At 38.5% G+C, this 22,623-nt stretch overlaps 1 protein-coding gene across 1 annotated transcript; it reads left to right on the top strand.

The window, feature by feature from the left end:
* Positions 1–2,461: 2,461 nt before the first annotated feature.
* On the top strand, positions 2,462–20,927 carry ptar1 (protein prenyltransferase alpha subunit repeat containing 1). The gene is made up of 7 exons (XM_028457525.1): positions 2,462–2,567; positions 8,621–8,790; positions 12,063–12,129; positions 13,246–13,350; positions 15,075–15,318; positions 16,647–16,948; positions 18,674–20,927. Exons 1-7 carry the CDS (start codon positions 2,482–2,484, stop codon positions 19,059–19,061), a joined length of 1,362 nt encoding a protein of 453 aa, XP_028313326.1. The 5' UTR covers positions 2,462–2,481; the 3' UTR covers positions 19,062–20,927.
* Positions 20,928–22,623: the final 1,696 nt, after the last annotated feature.

The following is a 22,623-nucleotide window of genomic DNA, read 5'->3' as shown; positions in this document are numbered from 1 at the left end:
ACATAAAATAACAAAAACACAAAACAGGCTGAAGCAGAAAATTATCCTCAATTATTTTTAAACATGTATTTATTTTACATGTATCTAACAGACTTAATTTGCACTGAATGTGAAAATAACTAGTCCTTTGTAACAAAGTAACTTACCCAACACTGCATGTAAGTTACCAATGCAATAATATGTCTTGATCAACTTTAAATCATCTAAAACCCATATCTTATGATATGCAGACATATTATCAGATTATACCTGACATAAAACAGACTCTGTGGTTCAAGACATTTTTAGCCTCATTATGTTTCAGTCAACATATTTCATTCATCTAGGAATGCTTTGTATGATTGTACATGTGTTTGTCTACAACATTATGTACAGTAGTTTTATTTCTTTTCTTCTTAAAATGTAACAATTTCATAAAATCCTACTTATTTTGGATTCATGTTGATTTGTGAGTGGAAGATGAGTGTGAGCTCTTACAGTAAATTAAAGTAGATAAAGGCAGTCTTTATGAAAGAGTGGTATAATTCTTACTAGATTATTAATATAACGGTACAGTGATGTCAGAAAAAGGGGAATTTCTCTGTAACATTAGACATTAAACATTGAATGTTGGCAAAATCACAGAGGATTTTATATAAAACCTCAACACAAGTGCAAAAAGTAGAGGTAAGAAGATTTGGCAGTTTTTATGGGTGTCACAGTCACCCACATAGTCAGCGCTGCTGCTCATCACCTTTAAAATGTGGCATCATTTAAAAAGGAAATAAACAAAAAAATGTTATAGATGAACACATTTCCTTACTTTTTGTTAAGTTATTTTTTTTAGTCTTACCTCTTAATAAGAACATCAGGAAACAATAAGCTTGATTCTGTTCTGCTGTACTTCAAAATAACATAACTCCAGCAGGGAACGCATATATATATATATATATATATATATATATATATATATATATATATATATATATATATATATATACAGTTCTAGATTTAGGTATTTGAATTACAATACTTTATTTAGAGACAAAGTTATTGATATGTCATTAATGATCACTCTGAGTTAAAAAAAAAAAACGAAAAACTGTATGTTGTGATTTAGTTTAGTTTATTTGTTTATTTGAGTAGTTAAAGTTCTGCTCAAAAGGAGTGGGCCAAAGCAAGAGCTTATAAGCGCCCACCCCCGAAATCATTACAATGAAAATAACATATCACATAGTACAAGGGAACAAATTACAAGGAATAAAGTACAAGAGCATAGGAACACAGCATGCACACAACACACAACATATCCGGTTGTGATTTAACCTTAGACATTACCAATGATACTTTTAGCACATCATATTTTGATTGTGATTTTACCTCTTTAGCAAAAGAGAACCTGTTACACATCAAAGTGGCACTACACTTACAGAGCACTGTTTGAAATGTTCATATAATTATCAGAAGCGAAGCACAACTACAACAATGGTCTCATTTCATGTACGATGTCTGTTACAAAGCAAGTGACAAAAGGCGATAATTTCTTACTTACAGATGGTTATCAATCAATGCCAAACATAGTGAACATTCCTGAAAGTCACTAGTTATGTGTTAAAAGAACATTAATATACATATTATTCGTGATCTTGCTTCTTCCCAATTGTCTTTTCCATCCTTGATATGGTATTGATTTGTGTACAATTTTGCTTTCTTTTTGTCTTTCTTTTCTTTTTTTAATGTACGATGAGTAATGTAATATGTAAGCCCAGCATAGTGTAGTGCGTTAAAAAGCCAGGGTGTAGAGCAGGTTCATTGAGAAATTAGTATATACAGATAAATAGGCACCTTTATGTCATATACAACAATTAATGTACAATAGATAGGATAGCATTTTAAAATAAATACTATACAGAGAAACAGAATAAAGAAACAAGCAACCCCCTCCCCCCCAAAAAAATATATAAAATAGGATAAACAATGGTACAGTAGAAAACAGATATAAATTTAGATGAGATTATACTTCATTTTTTTCACATGTTGCAGCAGTCAAAGACACAAACAGCAAGCAAAGAAGAAAGCTAAATGCAAATGCAGAAAGGAAGAAATAGAATAAATAATACTAAATTTTTAAATTGAAAATGGTTATTAAATGGTAATAATTAATGGTTTTTAATTAAATGGTATTTCTGTCTGTGTTGATTATTAAATTAAATTATTATTTTTTTTTTTTTTTTGCTTTATTTCTTTATTTTTCATTTTAAGGGATTTAAAATATTGCAAGAATAAAATTTAAAAAAAATTAATTGTGAAAGGCAGTGAAATGAGGTTTGATTTTTTTTTATTATTTTCCTTGTGTCATGTCCTTATGTATTTAGTTGAGGGACTTTAGTGGAGAGCCAGTCACGAATAATGAGAAAACGGAACCGTTTTCGCGGGAATCTGTTTCATAATTGACCCGGAAGTGATTAGTCCTCCGTGTGACGTCAGAGTGTCACTTCAGAAATGGCGGAGTCGGGGGAGGAGGTGGACGTTCTGGTGCAGAGAGTTGTTAAAGACATCAGCAACGCGTTCAAGAGGAACCCTAACATGTGAGTGATGCTGGGGGTACCGACGGAGGACGGACCGGTCCGTACCGGTGTCTTACTTACACTGGGGTCATGTTGACCTGCTCACTGACACTAGCACCGATGTTTGTTTGATGTAACAACACAAGTTCAGAACTGAATAAAACTATGTATCTTAACTTGGAACGCTGCTCTACCATAGTGGTTCAAAACATGGTTGTTATGCATATATTTGATTGTTTTTCGTACTAAAGAAGCAGAGTTAGGGACGAAAGCTAACAATGCTAACATAGATACATGGACATTGAAGTGCGTCACCACGAAGGCAAAGCTTTTAAAAAGAAAGAACAGCTCAGTTTAATGACCGAATACTGTCAGTGGTTAGAATGGGCACCAACTGAAGCTAAACACCGGCTGCTGTCTGTGCAAAAGTGATCACATTGTTAGCCTCTCAGTGGGGAAAGATGCCAAAGTTCCACAGCTCAGTGTCAGTGTAAATAAGGCAGTGGCTATCAATACGTAACACGTATCGATTTACTGGTATTCTATCCATACGCAACGCCCCTCATTGGCCAGTTAACGTGATAGTTGCACCACGTGACCTTAACTGGCCAATGAGACACTACGCACTTGTACTTCCGTTTTTATGAATAAGTCAACTACATTACGGACTAACTAACCCTAACTGTATGGAATGGTCACGTGACTTTCGGTGTCATGTATATGCGCATGCGCACTACCAGAAAATGAAATTTTGCTAGAAAAAAATTATTAATTTTTGTTTAATTTTGTTTTCAAAGTGAACAGACATGTTTTATTTGTTTATTGGATTGGGTTAGGGTTATTATCTCTGTACGTTAAACCGGTAACGTCATCTTTCGTACAGATAGCATGCCGATATATGGACACGTATTACGTACTAGGAGACACTTGCCTCGCAGTAGGCTGAAGTTGTTTGCTCTTAAAATGTAGGTTTTTCTTTCCAACTTTATATCTGAAACTCAGAATAAAAGTCCTCCTACAGTCTTCCTCTGTTCGTTAAACCGCAACAGGCGTGTTATTAATTTAATACCATAGCATCTCATACTCTCAACCTACGGAAGCGGATTATGGCCAATTTTTATGGAGAAAATAATTTTGGGCACATCAAGTTAAAGTTGAAATGTCGAGATTAAAGTTGAAATTTCAGAAAATGAACTCAAAATACAATATTGTGATGAAAGTCAAAGGTTTGCTAATAGAGGGTTTTCACGTTCTGGGCAGTAACCTGGATGCATGGCCATTTTGGAGGCACTCTGAGGTAAACACTACATGTGGGAGGCACTTGGAGATAGGGGTGTGAAAAGAATTGATTTCACGATATATCGCGATTTTTTTGGGTGCTGATTTTAAGTCGATTTTTTTTTTATTTAAAAAATTTATTTTTGGGGGGGTGTACTTCTGTTTAAGCGCTTAATAATTCTTCGGTGTCTGTAACGTTGATATTCTGACTAGCAAATGGTGTGATTTGGTAGAGAAAATAACCTTTGGATGTGCTGTGTATGGAGCACAAACATATGATGCAGACACGGCACCTCAAGGGTTAAAATGTTGTGTGGATGGGTGAGGGAGATTCAGTATTAAGTCATCAACGACAGATGTGTTGTGAAGGCCAAAGTAAGTAATGTAATAAAGTCTATAATCAACCTAAACTAACTGTATGATGTCATGAATACCCGAGGTGTACCGTTAGCCACGAGTCATCCAAGGACATCCAGTTTTTTATGCATCAGTCCACACACCAGTCTACATTTCTATAATCATTTTTGACATTGTTTTCCAAATGTTTTTCACGGTCAGGACGATTCGTACAGCCAAAAAAATCACAGCAATAATTCACCATTTCCTCTTGAAATTTGGGATTTACTTGTGTGCTTGCGCTTTGTTTACCTGCTGAATATCGCCAAAATCGTGACTTCCAGGTTGATGACGCGCCTTGAAATCCATCTATAAAGTCAAATCTATGGAAGCTTTAAAGGGGACATATCATGCTAAATCCACTTTTTTAGCTCTTAAATGCATTTTGTTGTATATTTAGAGTGCTTAGAAGTACAGAAAAAATCAAATTAGTCTCTTCAGGTGCTCCGTAGATATCTTTATATTCTGTTTTGCTCATATTTTTCAATCTGTTTCGATTTTTCTATTCTCTATTACGTTTTTTGAACTATTACATCACAGTATTTGCAGCGGAACTGCCAAATTAGGACATCAACTCCAGGTCCAACACTTCAAGCAATCCGCCATTTTTATTTCTCGCTTTTATTTTGTAGTCCAAGCTCAAGGATGCCGAAGTTACGAGAGGATAAGTCAAAATGTTGGGTTGTTGGATGTAGTAACCCACACGCTTCATTACAACGTCTCCCAGCATCAGAACCTTTTCAAAGTGCCTATTTTTCACGGAAATGTACCACATCTGTGGGTAAGGTCATTTTTGTGTGCGCGAAGCACTTCAATGATGACTGCTTCATCAACCTCCACCAGTTAAAGAAGGATTTACAGAAAGACTTTGTCTGATTGAGGGTTCAATTCCTTCTATCTTTGGAGACGATGAACAGAGCACTTCGGCAAGCTGTAAATAACGCTAAAAAGTGATGATAAGACGTCCCTGTCATTGTTTTGTTAGCATTAGCAGTTGCACCGTCTTCATATGTTAGCGCTGTGTGCTCGTTTTAGATCCTTGATGATATGGCCTACGTGATTTAATTTAAGTCTAAAGTTTTCGTTAGTCATTTCATTTTGACGTTTTTGTCTTTGAAAAGACTGTATTAAAATGCATTTCGTGACGTTAGCTTGGCGCTAGCGTTAGCTCGGTGCTTGTGTTAGCTCACTTTTTAGGATTCTGCAGGTTCATCATCTTCATTTTCATCTCGCTCCGCTGGGTCAGACTCTGGCTGGAACATGTAAGGCTGGATGGATAAGTCTAACGTTGTTGACATTGTGTAAATAACGTGTGAATAAACTTTTTCTGCGCCGCTACATAGCCGTATCTCTTCTATCAAACTACAAAAATGGCCGAGCAGGGTGGGGTTGAACCAAGTGTCACCTGAAGAGGGGGCGGGGTATGGAGTGTCTCATTTGCATTTAAAGAGACAGCACCAAAACGAGTTGTTCTCAGAAGCACATCAGAAAAGGGGTAGAAAAGGGGTGGAGCTATAATAATGAGGAATTCAGACCCAAGCAGTGCAGTTCCGCTTTATAAAGACCACAACTGTATGATTTATATGTAAAAAGGAAGGATTTAAAATCATGATATGTCCACTTTAAGGTTTTGTGATTAAGGTGAGGGTGAACCTGCTGTTAAAAGGTTTCATACCAGCTTTCAACATCAAATAATGTTCACACTTTCTACAATATGTCCCAATACTAAACAATACGATATACATCGGGATATCAATAATTCCAAATGTCACTTTTACAAGTACAAAATGGTTTAAAATACAATTTTTCATTTTTTTTAAAGTTGTGAGAACAACTGAATGGTAACCAACTGTAATTCAAGTATCGGTATCAAAAACAAGTGATGTTTATCAAATTGTCAAATGACATTTTCAAAAAGTTAAACTTTTCCTTCTACAACGGATTCTGTTCAGTTCTTAAATTATTTTTAAAAAGTAACCACATACATCTATAAAAGTGTCCAGTATGTTTTATGAAAATACAGTGCAATCAACTTCCAGCTAAAATGCATTGATGAGTGAGGTAGTTCAACATGGTCTGATGTTCACTTCATTGATGCCTTTTGACCGGGAGTTTACATGTTATGCTAATGTTAGCGCAATTAAAAAGTTTTTTTTTTTTTGAAAAACAGCATTTGAAAAAAAACATTTGGACATTTTTTGGATTGATACAATAATCGCGTGGTGAAATATCACACTATATTGCCTTTTTTCTTACACCCTTAATAAGCAGCGTCACTGCATTGACCTGTTGGGCTTGATGGGATTCAAACCTTGTTTTCAAAGGCCTTTTAATTGCAAGCTTGCATATATTAATCAATCAATCCCGATGAATCGCTTGGAACAGTGTGTTCATATCTGCTGTGGCTTAACCAGGTGAATGATGACTTTCTGATGAGATGTGGGAACGGTACTGATGCAATGTCAACTATAATGATACATCTTTGCTTAACCCAGAGTGTTTTTCTCACTGAACTGCACATAGCATGACATGTGACTGACAATCAGTGGCCATACCAGCCTGTCATTGCCTGATCTGGTTAGATCTCTGAAGCTAAGCAGGTCTGGGCCTGGTTAGTAGTTGGATGGAGACCACTGAGAATTCAAGGGGCCACAGTGGGGGACAGTCGCTCTCGTGGTACCTGTCATTGTGTCCTTGGGCAAGGCACTTCACCCACATTGCTGAGTATGAATGTAGTGTGAGTGTTGGTGGTGGTCAGAGGGGCCGATGGCGCACTATGACAGCCTCACTTCCATCAGTTTGCCCCAGGACAGATGTGGCTACAACAGTAGTTTACCACCACTAAGTGGGGAGTGAAAGAATAATGCCTTAATTCTGTAAAGTGACTTTGAGTGTCTATGATAAAGCGTTATATAAAATCCAATGCATTTTTATTTATTATTAATCAAAAGCAAAACCGTTACAGACAGACACAAATAGCACATTAAATGTTGATTATTCCACAGAGGAATAGGAATGAATTGGTTTATGTGTAATAGATGAAGTAGCAGCAGTCGATGCAGTGCAGCTCTTTCAGCAACACAGTATTTGATGTACAATATAATTTTCTAGATTACTATTGTGATATTTTATATTACATGTGACTGTCTTAAAGGTGCAGTCTGCAGCTCTCAGATCCCTCTCTCCCCCTCCCCGCTGCTCTCTCGCCCTGTCTCCAAACATTCCCAAGTCCCTCCCTCAGAGGATCTAACAAGCTAACATTAGTCCGACAGCAACATCACAGTAATATAACATGCTCTGTTAAAAGCATATTACTGCAGCGCTTCTCTCTCTCAATGTGCACACACCTCAGCAGCAGCAGCAACAACACAGTGTCACTGACAGCAGGTTCTTGGTTTTTTTTGCTCGGTCGCGGTGCATTCTGGCAATCTGCCAAAGGCTGCAGGGGGCGGGGCTCAATGAGCCTGTTTTTTTTTCACACAAACTACTAGTTTCATGTAATGGTATCCTTACATAGTGACAGCTTTATGAAATATGACAAAAAGTCACTTTCATAAGAGTTGCAGACTGCACCTTTAAAGGGCTATACAAATAGTGATTTTAAAGAGGGGTCATTTCAACACATTTTGAGGACATCCTACGCACTTCTGTCTCAAATAATTCTGAAATTTTTACCAAGTGTTCCATAATTATTCAATTGGCACTCTGTCATTTTTAGATCAGATTATTTCCTACATTCCCACATGCAGTTATGGACCAATGAAAATAGTAAAAAAATATTTACAGAGCATGTGAGCCTAGAACCAATGCATATATGTGATTAATCATTAGTGATGTGAACAGTCTATGTTCATAGCTCTAAGCTGATCACATTACAGGGAGCTGAGACATATGCTAAGTAGTTTACTGAAGGCCCAAACATGTTCCAGACCCAAACACACACTGACTTTGTGACTATTTAGAGGAGCTGACATGTCCACCAGATAGGATGTAAAGCAGATCTATTTCTATTTTCTGAGAGAGTAGGTGGAGCTTATTACTGTACCATATTTACCTTTCCAATGTGCTGGACTTCCTGACATATTGGAAGATGAACATGGAAGAAAAATCTGGACACATACAGTACCAACCCTCACTAAAAAATATTCATCGTATCAAACTAAAAATGTACAGTATGAATATTGAATTATTAAGGAACAATTTGTAAAAATGTCTGAGTTTTTTTTTAGACCGAAGTGTGTGGATTATTTGTTGAAATGAACTCCGTGATGACTTCTCCTCTGTAATTAACGTTGATAGTCTGTGCACTTGTTGATGTGTTCTAAAGCCCTGCCTCATGACTTTAAACTGACGTAATAAACTGTGTAAATGAAGCCTTGATGTGGCTGTGTGCTCCTCAGTGATGAGATCGGTGTGATCCCGTGTCCAGAGGCTCGCTACAACCGCAGTCCCATCGTGTTGTTGGAGAACAAGCTGGGAGTGGAGAGCTGGTGCATCAAGTTCCTGCTGCCCTACGTCCACAACAAGCTGCTGCTCTACCGCCAGCGCAAGCACTGGCTGGACCGGGAAGGTAGGGGGTGGGGGGGGTCTTCTCCTGTAAAGCTGTGATTATTGACTCTTTTGTGCTCAACAAGTGAGTTGTTAGGGTATCATGTACAGCTTGTATTTGTATGCAATGTATGGTTAGCTTTGATAGTACAAAACTGCATTATGTAATATTGTAAAAGGATTATATATGAAAATAAGAAAATGTGTGTTATTAGCTACAAAGCAGCCCCAGCGCAGTGACGGCTATAAAAACTAAACCAAACCTGATTCTGTTAAGACAACTGATTCACTGTCACTTCATTTTAAACACAGACCTGGATTAGTGTGCTCAAAGTTTCCTACAAATGGACTATATCCTGTTCTTATGTATCCATCCTGTCTGTGCTCTGAAACATCTGGGACCTGTTATGTTTCCATTGGTCAAAGCTGGGGCCCAATTGATCGTCCTTCATCCCAAGATGGAACCATATGTTTTGGACCATTTACACAGTGGCATTTTTAAGCCTTTGAGTCTGCTGTCATCTCACAGTGAGATTGATTCATTGGTGTTTGCTGATTAATGATTATCATAAAGACAATCAACAATTATTACACAGTGTCAGAAAGTCAGGAGCCTCTCAACCTCTGACAATTACGACTACTGCTGCTACTCGGCCTGAATCATCCTGAGAATTGTACATGTCTGTTAAACAGACTAAAAACTTCTAAATATGTGGATAAAACCATATGGAAATATGTAGCTCAGCAACACAGACAAAAAATCTCTGTTGGAGAAAACTGTGAAAGCAATGAAACGACTTCAACTTAGAGGCACTAGGACCATGTGGGCCACCCTCTTGTGATAGACTAGTTGTCACCATAGACATCATAATACGTAGACGCCGCATCAACTGCTGCCGCCCACTAGAGCGGTGCGTCAACAGGGCGGCCATCTTGGGCCGGTGGCAATCGCTCCTACAGTGCATTACAGCTATAGAGAGATGATGTGTTTACACTATTAAAGTTGTCATAAATCGCTCAATTCTCAAGCAATTTTCACAGGGTTTGTTTGTAACAAACATCTGACATGATAGATAGAAAGATAGAAAAATAGATAGAACAAAAGGAACCTAGAAAACGTTCAGATGTGCTCAGGTTTTTATTAACAACATTGTTTAAGGCTATACATTGCATTTGACAATTATTATTATTATTATTGTATAATTGTACTACTGCTGTATTATTTATTAGTTATTGCTATTCTTATAATATCATTATATTCTCATATTATTGTAATTTTTTTTATTAATACTAATATTGTAGTTAGTGGTATTCTGTATTATTATTATTATTATTGCTGTTATTACTATTATTCTTATATTACATTATTGTTATTATTATTATTATTATTATTATTATTATTATTATTATCATTAATAAATATAGTTTATTATTAATATCAATGTTTTTATTATTTTATTATAGTTACTGGATTCTTGTATTATTTTGTTATTGCTATTAATGTTGTTATAACCATTACTATTATACTATTATTATCACTATTATATCCATCCATCCATCTTCTCCAGGTCTCACTGTCGCAGCCCACGTGGGCATTGAAGTCCCCCAGTAGAACAATGGAGTCCCCAGTCGGGACACCGTCTAGTACCCTTCCCAGGGACTCCAAGAAGGCCGGGTACTTTGCGCCGATGTTGGGCCCGTAGGCCGAGACAACGGTGAGAGACCTGTCCCCAACCCGAAGGCGTAGGGATGCGACCCTCTCGTTCACTGTGGTAAACTCCCAACACGTGGTGGCTGAGCTGGGGGGCAATAAGCAAGGCCACCCCATCCCGCTGCCTCTCCCTGCAGGCAACGCCAGAGAAGTGGAGCGTCCAGCCTCTCTCCAGGAGTTGGGATCCAGAGCCCAAGCTGTGCGTGGAGGTGAGGCCGACTATATCTAGCCGGTACTTCTCAACCTCCCGCACAAGCTCAGGCTCCTTCCCCCCCAGCGAGGTGACATTCGATGTCCCAACAGCCAGAAGCTGTGGATGCAGACCGGGTCGCCGAGGCACTCCACCTCGACCGCCACCCAGTCCTCTCTGCACCCGACCCCTACAGATCCCTCTGTGGGTGGTGGGTCCACAGGAGGGCAGGCCCACGTCGTCCTTTTGGGCTAGGCCCGGCCGGGCCCCAGGGGCAAAGGCTTGACCACCAGGCGCTCGCATTCGAGCCCCAGCCCCAGGCCTGGCTCCAGGGTGGGGCCCCGGCTGCGCCATACCGGGCAACGTCACGGTCCTTGTTTTTATAATGTCCATAGGGTCTTCTGAACTTCCCATGAACTGCCACCTTAACGTGGTGGGGTTGTTTGAGTGCCCGAATGATCCAAGGAGCTATGTTGTCTGGGGCATTATGCCCCTGGTAGGGTCTCCCATGTCAAACAGGTCCTTGGTGACGGGTCAGACTAAGCGCAGTTCAGAAGACCCTTACTTTTATATCATCATTATTAATTATTGTAGCCAAAGAACTGAAATATTTAAAGATGTGGGTGTGTTGAGTGTTATAACCAGCATTATAAATATATCCAAGCACCTTGTATCATAACTACATCTGTGACGTTCTTAAAAAATTAAACAGTTTAGAAATCGGCACCGCTGCCTCCACCACCACCGCTCCAAGATGGCGGCGCTGTTGACGTGTCCCTCCACGCTGTTAATTGAACGCGAATGAGCTTGTAGTTTAACACCAGCCTCATTAGCTCAACAGGTTGTGAGGTGCTGGTTGCTGTGTCGAAATCAAGGAACGCGCTAGGGTAAAGTCCTTCAAACACTAAAATCAAGTATGCTCACCTCTGCACTAAACACTTGTTGTACGTGATATGTCTTTGTTCTAGGTTTTCATCATCAAACCCAAAGTGTGATGCTTGTTTACCAAGTGTTTGTGCTGCGTTTCTCTTGCCATGTTTCAAGACCACTCGCAACAACTTTCCTGGTGTTAGCCTGCAGACTAGGCTAGCTTTAGCAAACAAAACATAATCTATAATTGAAATTTTTTTTTATATATTTATTTATTTTTTAATCGTTTTTTTCTCAATTGTTATTTTTGTAACCGTTGAGTGTAATAATCAAAATCATAGTCAAATTTTGATTAATTGCACAGCAGCCTTATATGCTGATTACTTTGTCATAGCAATGAGATAAATCTTGGCCGCTGTTATAATGTAATCATTAGTGTGAGTTACTTTGAGTTTTTACTGAGTGAAAGAAAAGTGTTTGATAGAACGCAGCGACTGATGTGTTGTGCTTGTGTTTCCTTCAGCTTTGGTAGATATCACCTCTACTCTGCTGCTGCTTAACCCAGACTTCACCACAGCATGGAATGTCAGGTATGCTACGCTCTCAATAATGTCAATAAAGCACCTTGAGCACTGTTCAGTAATCTGATCGGCAACTACTGAATCTGATTTAAGTGGCTCCAAGTGGCCCAGAACAAGGTCTACCTACAAGACCAGTATCACTGATATACACTGCACCTTATCATGGCCCCTCATTGAAACTAAGATTATAATTTACTAATATTTATAGAGAAGATTATTTCAAGAAAAGATCAAATACTCCCATCATATTGACTTGCTTCAAACGCCAACTTAGTCGTCCTAATAGCAACTATTTACAAATGTCTGTCATTTTTTTAAGAGCTTTTCACTTATAGAACAAATTGCCCAGAGACCTGAAAGACATGTTCATTTTACAGGTTTAAAAATGCTTTAAAATCATATTTTTACCAATCTTAATGTATATATCTTGTAGGGGTGTCCCCATCTGATATTGATATCGGATATTGGACCGATATCAGTTAGAAAACGAATATCAGATTTTATCAGACAGCATCTAAAATAAAATAAGCATTCCAGTAGGTTTTTGTTGTTTTTGTCCCCGCCCTCAGTTGTTCCCACCATATACTGACAGTAAAAAATAACTTGAATTGTTGACTATTGTTCTCTGTTTGAGTAACATCACATGATCAAACCTTTTCTAACATTCCACACTACAAAATAGGTCAAAGTATGTATGATTCGTGCTGATATAGTATCGTATCGGCCAATGTGCGAGGCTGCAATATCGTTATCGTATCGGAAGTGAAAAAGTTTTATCGGGACATCCCTAATATCTAATGTGTGTTTTGATGTACTTTTTATGTAATGTATAATTACTGTATCTGTATGTTTTTAACTGTCTATTTTTTATGGACCCCATTAGAAACCACCAAGCTGGAAACTAATAGGGATCCAATGAAGAAATAAACGAAAAAATATTGAGAAGCTTTTTTAAGAAATAACTGCACAAATAATTTTACCTTCCCATCATTACTCATTAACAGTATAGGATGGAGCACTCAAAGCTGAGCATTGTGGGAATTTTCATGGACAGTCATTTCTACCAATCCCTGGTGGAGCTGCACCTGCTGTTGGTGTTTATTTTCATGCTTGATTGTTTGTCAGGAAGGAGCTGCTGCAGTGTGGAGCCTTGAGCCCAGAGAAGGACCTCTACCTGGGCCAGCTGGCCCTCACTAAGTTCCCTAAGAGTCCTGAAACATGGATACACCGGTAAGAGCAACAATGAAGACACAACTCTGTCAAGGATGTTGGTATGACGTGCACAACAACATGATCGATGGACGGGCAGCGCTCCCTTACTCCTAACTGAAGGAGAACCATGCTAATGCTAACTTTCCAATACATCAATCAAGTCAATATGCTGAGGTTATCACCACCACCAGTCAGATTTTGTACAATAAATGTGTTTTAATTATTTGTTTTTGGTAATACTAATATTTATGAAGAAAAATGTAATCAAATCCTGAATTAATCCTGATCCTGTGTACTTGTACGTGTGTGAGAGATAGTGAGACTTATTTGTGTCCCGTGGCTGTTTGTCTAATTTAGTCATGTGGATTCTTTCTCACTGTGTCTCTACATGTGACTGAACACAGAACAGTTCATAAACAAGAAATTCCTACACACACTATAAAATGTTCAACTAGAGCTACAGATTGTGATGAATACAGTTGATGATTCACTTTGATTCAATTGAATACATTTGTGGAAATAAATGTATTATTGCCAAAAAGGAAACTTCCACAAGTCCTGGAATAATCCAGGACCACCTAAACAAACACAAAAATATTAAGGAAACACAGCAATCATTTAAATGTGTGACATGCCATGAGAAAACCAGGAACAAGTTGGCAAGACATGCTCATTGAAGTTATAAAGAAAGCACTCCATACATTGAATTACCATATCGGGTGTTTTGAAAATGTAAACTTTATGTTTGAACACAGCTTGTTTTAGTGCCGAGCGGCTTCCTTGTTGGGGGGAGAATCCACCACTGATTACCTCACCAGCTTTATTCTACTAAACAAACACTTTGGTTATAGACCCATTTCATGTGATGTATGCATACTAAATTAGGTACACGCGCACGCATACTCAAAACAACATGAGAATTGCATTGTACTAGCATCGGCACGCAATTGAAACACTTTTCTTTTGTTCTCAAAACAACACAGTGCCATCGTGTTGCGTTGTTGATTGCACAAATAGGAGTTCCAACAATCCAGGAATTAAATTTTACAACATACCGGCTGGTGGGCACCCTTTTCAGAAGAATAGACGAGACTTATGGTTGCATGCAATCAAACAGAGGCTGACGTCTATTGCTTTGGGCCAATGAATTACACGTTGAAGTAAGACACACAGCTACTTAAGCATATGTTCTGATAAGGAGTCTGACGAACTACATTCAGCAACCAATTGCTTTCTTGTGCTTTTATGACAACAGAAATACTTTATTTCAGTCGTAATTCATTGTTTTTACCTACTGCTGTGGTACATTGAGTCATAAACACGTAAGCTCCTCCTATAAAGACAATACGAGCAGAGTTTGGCTCTAAATAATGAAACTTTCGAAATGAAAGCGACACGTTGATAGGGTGACCGTATTTAGATTTTTCAAAAAAAGAGGACATTTGGGCCGACGTCATACTCTAATTACTCAGCGTTTAAAAATAAATGTCTCTCTTTATATCAAAGACTTTAAAAAATGATTGAAGTCAATCACCTTTTTTATTCCTTATAACAATCTGTTCTTGAAAAACCTCATATAAACCTTAAAATCTCTCAATCTTTGAAACAATGAGAAGCATCTGCTCCTAGAAATTAAACAAAATGAAAAAAACAAAACTCAAGGCTTACAGAACATTACATATACACTGGATCTATTTACTGGAGTTGGGATGTGAAGGTCCAGTATGTTTGTGTTTGTGCAGACGCTGGGTGCTGCAGCTGATTCTGCGTCAGGCTTCTGCCATGAGCCACAAGAGTCCCAATAATGACGGAGGAGCAGAGCAGGCTGAATGTGGGCGGAGCCAGGAGCTCAGTGAGCATCTGTCCAGGACTCTGCACCAGGAGATGAAAGTGTGCTCTGATGCAGCCGGTCGCTATCCTAGCAACTACAATGCTTGGTCCCATCGTATCTGGGTGCTGCAGCACATGGCCCAGGGCAACATCAAGGTTACACTTATATTATTATATTATTATTAGTTGATTACTCAGCATACACAGCAAAACATTTTTCAGAGCAAAAAAGATGCTGCCAAGACATACAATAGTTAGTTTAGGGTGGTTATTTAGGTTGAGTTTATCATAGGTTTAGTTTAGGGTGACCATATTTTTATTTCCAAAAAAGAGGACACTTAGGCCAACCTCCTCATACTCAAAGTACTCCACGTTTTCTTGAATCTACCTTGTAATGACAAAATAAATACAATATAGTACATAAATAATTTATTGTCCATAAGGTTTAAAAAAAAAAAAAAAAAATATCTCTCTTTTTAACGAAGACTTAAAAACAGTCAGTGATGACGCAAGTCAAACACCTTTATTATGATTATAACAATTTGTCATTGAAAAATCTCATATAAACCTTCTTAAAATCTCTCAATCATTGAAACAATGAGAAACTTTTCTTCCAAGAAATTAAAACTATACCAAAAAAAACCTCAACGCTTACGCACACAAAATAAGAGAAACATTCAAAACGACACCAAACACACACTGAGATAATTATTTAAATAATACCAACAACACACAAAATAAGAGAAAAATCTATTGAATGATAAAAAGAACAGAGAACAACTAAACACACAGATGATAGAAATGATCTTGATTAAAACATCAATTGATAAAACAATGGTCAGCGTTGGTTCCACACCAGGCGTGAGGTGTTCGTAAATTATATTTATTCCGTCATTATGATCTATAGTTGTTTTTTTTAAATAGTTTTTGAAGCAATATGTTGTATTCGGACAAAGGAGGTACTTGGATTCATAAATGAGGTACTACAGCCTAAAAAGTATGAGAACTACTGCTATTTGATCTCAGAGCCTCCATGGAGGTTTTATCATCCTAAAGGATTTTCCTGCTGACATTTTTTAATGAAATCCACAGGTATTTGGTCTCTTTTAGTCCGTCTCTTCTCTTTGCTGCGTGTGTGATGATTTCTCAATCTGTAAAGAGCAACTCTTTAGCTTTCAGAAAATATTAGCAGAGTTATGGTCATTTAAATTAATGTGTACCCCTAGATGCGTTCAGGGTCCCTGGGAAACCTGGACATTTTAATTTAAATATAAAATCCAGTTGGACGGTCCAGACAAGACGTGAAAAGAGGACACGTCAGGGTAAATCCAGACATATGTTCACCCTACATTAGCTGGCTTCATAGACTGAATGAATAAGCTTGGTTAGCTTAGCTGGGGCTAATGATAAAAAAATCAAGTTAATGTCTTTATTGCTCTCATTTCCTCACTCAGTCCTCCGATTTGTTCTTTTTTTACATTCAGGTTTTCCACGATGAGCTGTCGTCTACTCGCCTCTGGGTGTCCGTCCACGTGTCTGACCACAGCGGCTTCCACTATCGCCAGTTCCTCATTAAGGAGCTGATGACGCAGGCTGCAGCGCGTCCATCGCAGTGTGTTAGCAGCATGGCTACGAGTAACGGGGAGGTGTCAGCAGCAGAGTCCGTCACCCTGGAGCAGAAGCAGCTCAGCTTCACCTCAGTGCTGCAGCTCTTCCACCAGGAGATGGAGCTGTGCTCAGACCTCATGCAGTCGTTTCCTGGACACGAAGCACTTTGGAGTCACAGGTGAGACTCAACTCAGTGTTTACCTTCATGCTCTGAAGCAAAAGCCATTTCCTGCTGATTACAAGGTGACCTCTTCTGTTGACCTTAATGTTACTTTCAGAATAGCTGTCTTTACACAATTAAGCATCCCCTTGTGGTGCTGAAAACAAACAGTACATAAATAGAATATGAAAGCACACAGTGAATAAACTAGCGATGTAACGATTAATCGTAAGGCAGGTAAAAATCAATTCATAGGTATCACGGTTCACATCGATACTCTGAAAATTGAATCGCAGTACTTTTTTTAAACAGTCCATCTCTCGTCCAGAAATGTAGGCGGCGGGTGGAATCTGCTACTACTTTCTTTCTGTTCGCCTTCTACTCTTAAACATGTTACATCCATAATAAACACTGATTGGAATTAAATGAAAGTTACATATTGCAACAGGAAAAGTCGCCACAAATAGACAAGAGCAACATGCATTAAGTCACAGAAAACTTCAGATTCACACTGTGCTCAAACAACCTCCCACATCAGTCTCATATTCAGTATTTTAGGACGCTATTTTTATTTACCCACACATGTACAGTGTGTGCGTCTGTAGGAGGGAGAATATTAGTGGCAGTCACCCCTACAGCCTGAAATGTGATGGCATGTATGAAAAGGTAGAATTCTCACAGCTTTAATAACAGGAGGGGTGAGACGTGCTCCGTATGCAGAGGGAGAGAGTGACAGCAGAAGTCACATCTGGTAAATATTTATTTTTATTTTCTGTGCTTTAATAAAAAAGCAAATAGCGGTAATAAATGGAAGTTTGTGGAGCGGTGCTGGCTCATAATAATTTACCATGGGAGGAGCATAGAAAAAGTACAATAAGGTTTAAAATGTAAGATATCTCGGCCAGTATTTAATAGTAGGAAATAATAAACAGCATAAAGTTGCCAAATCACCACGTTAGGTTTGTTCAGGAGCGATTTCATCTGGATTCTGACTCAGCGTTTAGACGAGACTGGATCACTACTGAGTGAAGCTGGTAGTTCACGGTAAAAAGAACTGATGTAGGGAGGGAGCGGTACCGTGTATCAGTCTGGATCCAATAAAAAGTGACTGTAAATGTACTGATATGCAGATGTGGAGCAATGAGGAGGAGACTTCATGTAGAGATGGAAACTCATCAGAAGAAACAAATACACGGAAACCTCATTTAACGAGAGTATAGCAGCCCTCCTACCTGCCCGTTCTGATTGGCCGAGTCATTGGAAAGGGCACCCTCATTAGCCAACAGGGTGTGGCCTATGTGATGGAGCAACCTTTACATGGATTTTTCTTGGAAAATTGCAAAATTATTGGAATCCGGCCAATACAGCTGTGCGTTCAGTAGCCTGGAAAATAAATACAGTAGTTTTATTTTTCCTGTGAAACCTAAATTGAGAGATATCTGATTTTATCTTCTTTTTTATTTTGGAAAATATTCAGACATGTAACTGTAGCGGGAAAACTGTGTCTTTAGCGACAGATAATGTTTGAATAAATTTAGGTTCTGATGTCAATTTGAAGTTTTTGTTTTTTTTTTTTCAATTCTGGTTTCATTGGCTGTGGAGAGATCGGATTTTTTGTTACAGTTTGATTCTATTTTTCTCAGTTTACCATGAATTGGGAGTGTTGCGTATATTCTGGGAATGACTTCTGTTCTGATCTCTGCTAATTTTCCACGTCTGACTGTGAGTTGTCGTCCTTCCCAGGCGGCATATCTTCTACCTGTGTCAGCAGGGGCGGAGCCAACTCCAGGGTCTGTGCAGCCGCAGCATGGAGGACGTAGAGTCAGACCACCTCACTGATGGTGACCCAGACCCACCCCTGATTCTCCATCACAGCTGTGCTCACCCAGTTCAGAGCGTTAATGGACAACGACACACAGGAGAACCTATGGAGGTAGACGGGTTCTCCCTGTCTGATCCACACAATAGAAAACGCCTGAAAAGAGGGGTCCTAGTGCCCAACCTGCCCACCTTGCCCTCTGAGCACAGCTTCATCTCCAGCGTCCTGGAGGAGCTCCATCACCCCGAGCACAGACGCTTCGCCCTGGCCTACAGGAAGTGGTTGGACACGGTGGGGGATTTACAGTCATGAGATAACGGTTCTAAACATTGGTTCTGCTCTCCAGATGCCTTTAGACACACATGTAGGATCAGCTGACCTGACGTTTATTAGTCGTAGTGCTTCACGTGCACAACTATCACAGGGTGATGCGTTTACTGACCTCTGGTAGAGAGATGGGTCTGATCTGAGCCAGCACTCCTTCACAGTCGTGTGTGTGTGTGTGTGTGTGTGTGTGTGTGTGTGTGTGTGTGTGTGTGTGTGTGTGTGTGTGTGTGTGTGTGTGTGTGTGTGTGTGTGTGTGTGTGTGTGTGTGTGTGTGTGTGTGTGTGTGTGTGTGTGTGTGTGTGTGTGTGTGTGTGTGGTCACCTGACCCTCTCTGTGCTCACGTTAGCCAATGAAACATCACGTAATGAAACTTCACTGCCACAAAGGGGCGAAGAAGCACAGCGTACAGAGTTTAAAGAGACAGGAGCGTCTAACTGTTAACATTCCCATCGTACAGGAAGTCCGTGCTAAGGAATAACGAATCTCATCTGATCGCTGCTAACTGGTTCTTACGCAGAACAAAACAAGTGGGAGAACCATGTGAGCACCCACTGATGTCAGCAAAGGATTTCAGTCAAAAACATCAGATGTTGTCGGTTCTTCACCTGATTTTTCCCATCGTAGATGTGTTTAAATATTAGCACAGGTAACCGCTGTCATTTGTCAGACCAAATGGACTCACGACTCAGCAAAACCTCTGTCAAATTTAACGGCCTCACTCATCAAACCTAACGCCATCAAATGAATCGGCCTCAGGCTTCAAAATAAAAGTTGTCAAACTTCACAGCCTCAGGATGTAAAACACGACATTTTGAAAAAACTGTAAATACACATGACGTCATCAATATGTGCTGCTTCAGATATAAAAGTAAAGTTGAAAACTCTTATTTTCAATTTATTTTTAAAGGTTAAGATATTTCAATGTTTCATTTAACTTTGTATTTATTAATCAAACAATATGTTGATATATCTTAACTTTTTAAAAAAAATAAAAGGAAAGAACAGCTTTTCAACTTCATGTGTACTTTCGGTTCCTTCAAAATAAAACGCCATTGTCGTGTTTTACGAACTGAGGCCATTGAATCTGATGACTTATTTTGACCGCGTTTGGTTTGACGCCGTGTCATCTGACGGAGGTTTTGCTGAGTCATGAGTCTGTTTGGTGAGACCAATGACAGAGGTTACCTCACTCTGAAACCTGAGTACGTCCTCAAACGCACACCGTACATGATGCTGTAATCATTGAGTCACACTAAATAATCGTCTCTCGTTGCTTTCATGCGTCATCGGTGACGAACGTCTCGGTCCGTGGCCGCAGATTTAGAACCCTCCGTGTTTTTAGATTTCCATTTTGAAGGAGATCTTATTTGTGTGTCTTCGTCTCTTTGGTTGTGTGGAACATTTGTTACTGAGATGGATCCACCGTGGAGAGCACCGTAGCGACACAAACCTTCTTTCCTCTGGTGAAGGGGTCAAAGGTCAAAGCACTCTGGGTCAGAGCAGGTGGATAGGCTCCGCCCATTAGACTGTCACTGATCTTTCACTGGTGCTACACGCTGCCTGATGTGATCCAGCTGTGCAGAGGCTCAACCAATCAGATTCACTCTCACTGCCTGTAGCATTGTGGGTCTGCTGGTGAGAAACTGTTACTGAAATCTTCTTCCTCTTCCTCTAAGCTTGGGTTCTTTGGTTCCTATAAACCTGTGATTGTGAACAACAATAAGTGTTTTAATAATTCCAGCAAGTTCATTTTCTCTGCTTTAAAGAAAAAATAATAATGTTATGGTTTCATTTATTCAGACACATTTGATCAGGAAATTGACAAAAAGGCATTTGACCCACTTTATTTAGCCCCATTTCTTTTCTTTTTTAATTTTTTTAATTTATTTTAATTTAATTTTTCTTAATTTTTTTATTTAATGAAAAAAAAAATGTATTCCCCATTTCTTTAAAACTAGCTTTTCCCCTTTTCTTTCTCTTTTCTATTCAGGTGGTATGTAGTTACTTTTTTTTTCTTTTCTTATATATATATATATATATATATAGTTAGTTATTGCAATAATGTATATTTAAAGAAAAAAGATATTTGCTTTAAATTTTACTTTAATCTCCGGACATGTTTCGACTGCCAGCTTTCCTCAGAGGCATCTACTGATTGCTTTGATGTGTCCTGTATCTCGTCAGGATACATTGAAACACGTCAGACGATCAAAGTAAATTTCCTGAAAAACTGTGTCTGAAAGAATAAAACCTTAAGGTAAAGTTGTCAGTAATTCATGGTCTCACACCCGTCACACTGGTGCTGAATTCATTCATTCATTCATTTATTTATGTTCAGTACGCCAGATCTGCTGCCTTAGATAACACACCTGTGTTTTATGGTTCTATTAGAACAATATCTAGAAAAAGAGCACAAAAATGTTGGAGAACAGACATGTCGTCGGGCAAATGTGTAACTGTGAGGTTTCCTGCTCTATTAATAACACTGTGACTGGGACAGAAAGGGTTAATTATGGTACTGGTGGATGGAATCAGTCCTGGTTCTAAAGCACAGGGTTAAAGAAATAAAGATAAATAAATACAGGGTTAAAGAAATAAAGATAAATAAATACAGGGTTAATAACTCTGGGCTTCATGAAATGTAAATTATATTTTAAAAGGAAACAGAAGTTTTGAAAGTTAAACGTCCACATTCATCTGATCTGATTAACAATTACATCTTCAATTATCCATGACCAGCATTTTTTCCATTTATAACTAAAATAACAATTATTATTTTCCCCTGAAAGTCAACTACAAATACGTTCTCAATTACAATTCATCACAATTACTGAACCTTTAATAAATAACCCAATAAATCATAGCCTTCCTCTTGTGTTAGCTTTCTGTTAGCATCTCTAATGCTAACGAGTCAGTTTTGACTCAGCTGTAAAATACACTAAATATGTTATCTATCATCTAATTAGTTTTTAATCTCTTCTTTTTGTTGGGCTTCCTTTTCCATGAAAAGTCACTATACATCTAGATTTTTTTTAATTTTTCAATGATAAAATGATCCTCAAGAGAAGTGACAGGTAGTGGGAAAAGTTGATCTGAAACATATAATTATTAACTACACGTGTGTAAGACAGAACTGTAACATGGTTCCCCAGGTTTGTCATATGTCATGTATCTTGGCTCTGAAACAAGTTCATTAGGATTACAACAGCAATATAGTTTTTAAATTACAATGATAATTAGGTCATAATTGTATTTAAATATCAATTACACCATTATAATTGACCACAACTCTGCTTCGGAGTCCAACCTTATGTTACTTTACTTTTGCTGTGAAGTCAAATATAATAATGGGATCATTAATGTAAAACCAGAGATAAACAGCCCAGACTGGAATGTAGGATCTAAAACACGGTTGGGATCAATTTGAATTGCAAGTGCCTAATTGGTTATTAATTGTAAATATTAAGTAATTATAATTGAAATTGTAATTTAAAAAAAAGTCTGTTGCTGTTGTAAGGAAATTCTATAAAAACTAATTTAAACGCAC

Source organism: Gouania willdenowi, chromosome 9 (assembly GCF_900634775.1).
Source record: "Gouania willdenowi chromosome 9, fGouWil2.1, whole genome shotgun sequence".
Classification (NCBI taxonomy): Eukaryota; Metazoa; Chordata; class Actinopteri; order Blenniiformes; family Gobiesocidae; genus Gouania; species Gouania willdenowi.
Note: the sequence above shows the minus strand (reverse complement) of the source record. Positions and strands in the feature narration are given on the sequence as shown.

Bases quoted from the DNA above. Each gene is read 5' to 3' on its own strand.
- ptar1 (XM_028457525.1), top strand. From the start codon at position 2,482: ATGGCGGAGTCGGGGGAGGAGGTGGACGTTCTGGTGCAGAGAGTTGTT. The intron at 2,568-8,620 runs GTGAGTGATGCT...TGTGCTCCTCAG, and splicing joins TTCAAGAGGAACCCTAACAT to TGATGAGATCGGTGTGATCC. The intron at 16,949-18,673 runs GTGAGACTCAAC...CGTCCTTCCCAG, and splicing joins GAAGCACTTTGGAGTCACAG to GCGGCATATCTTCTACCTGT.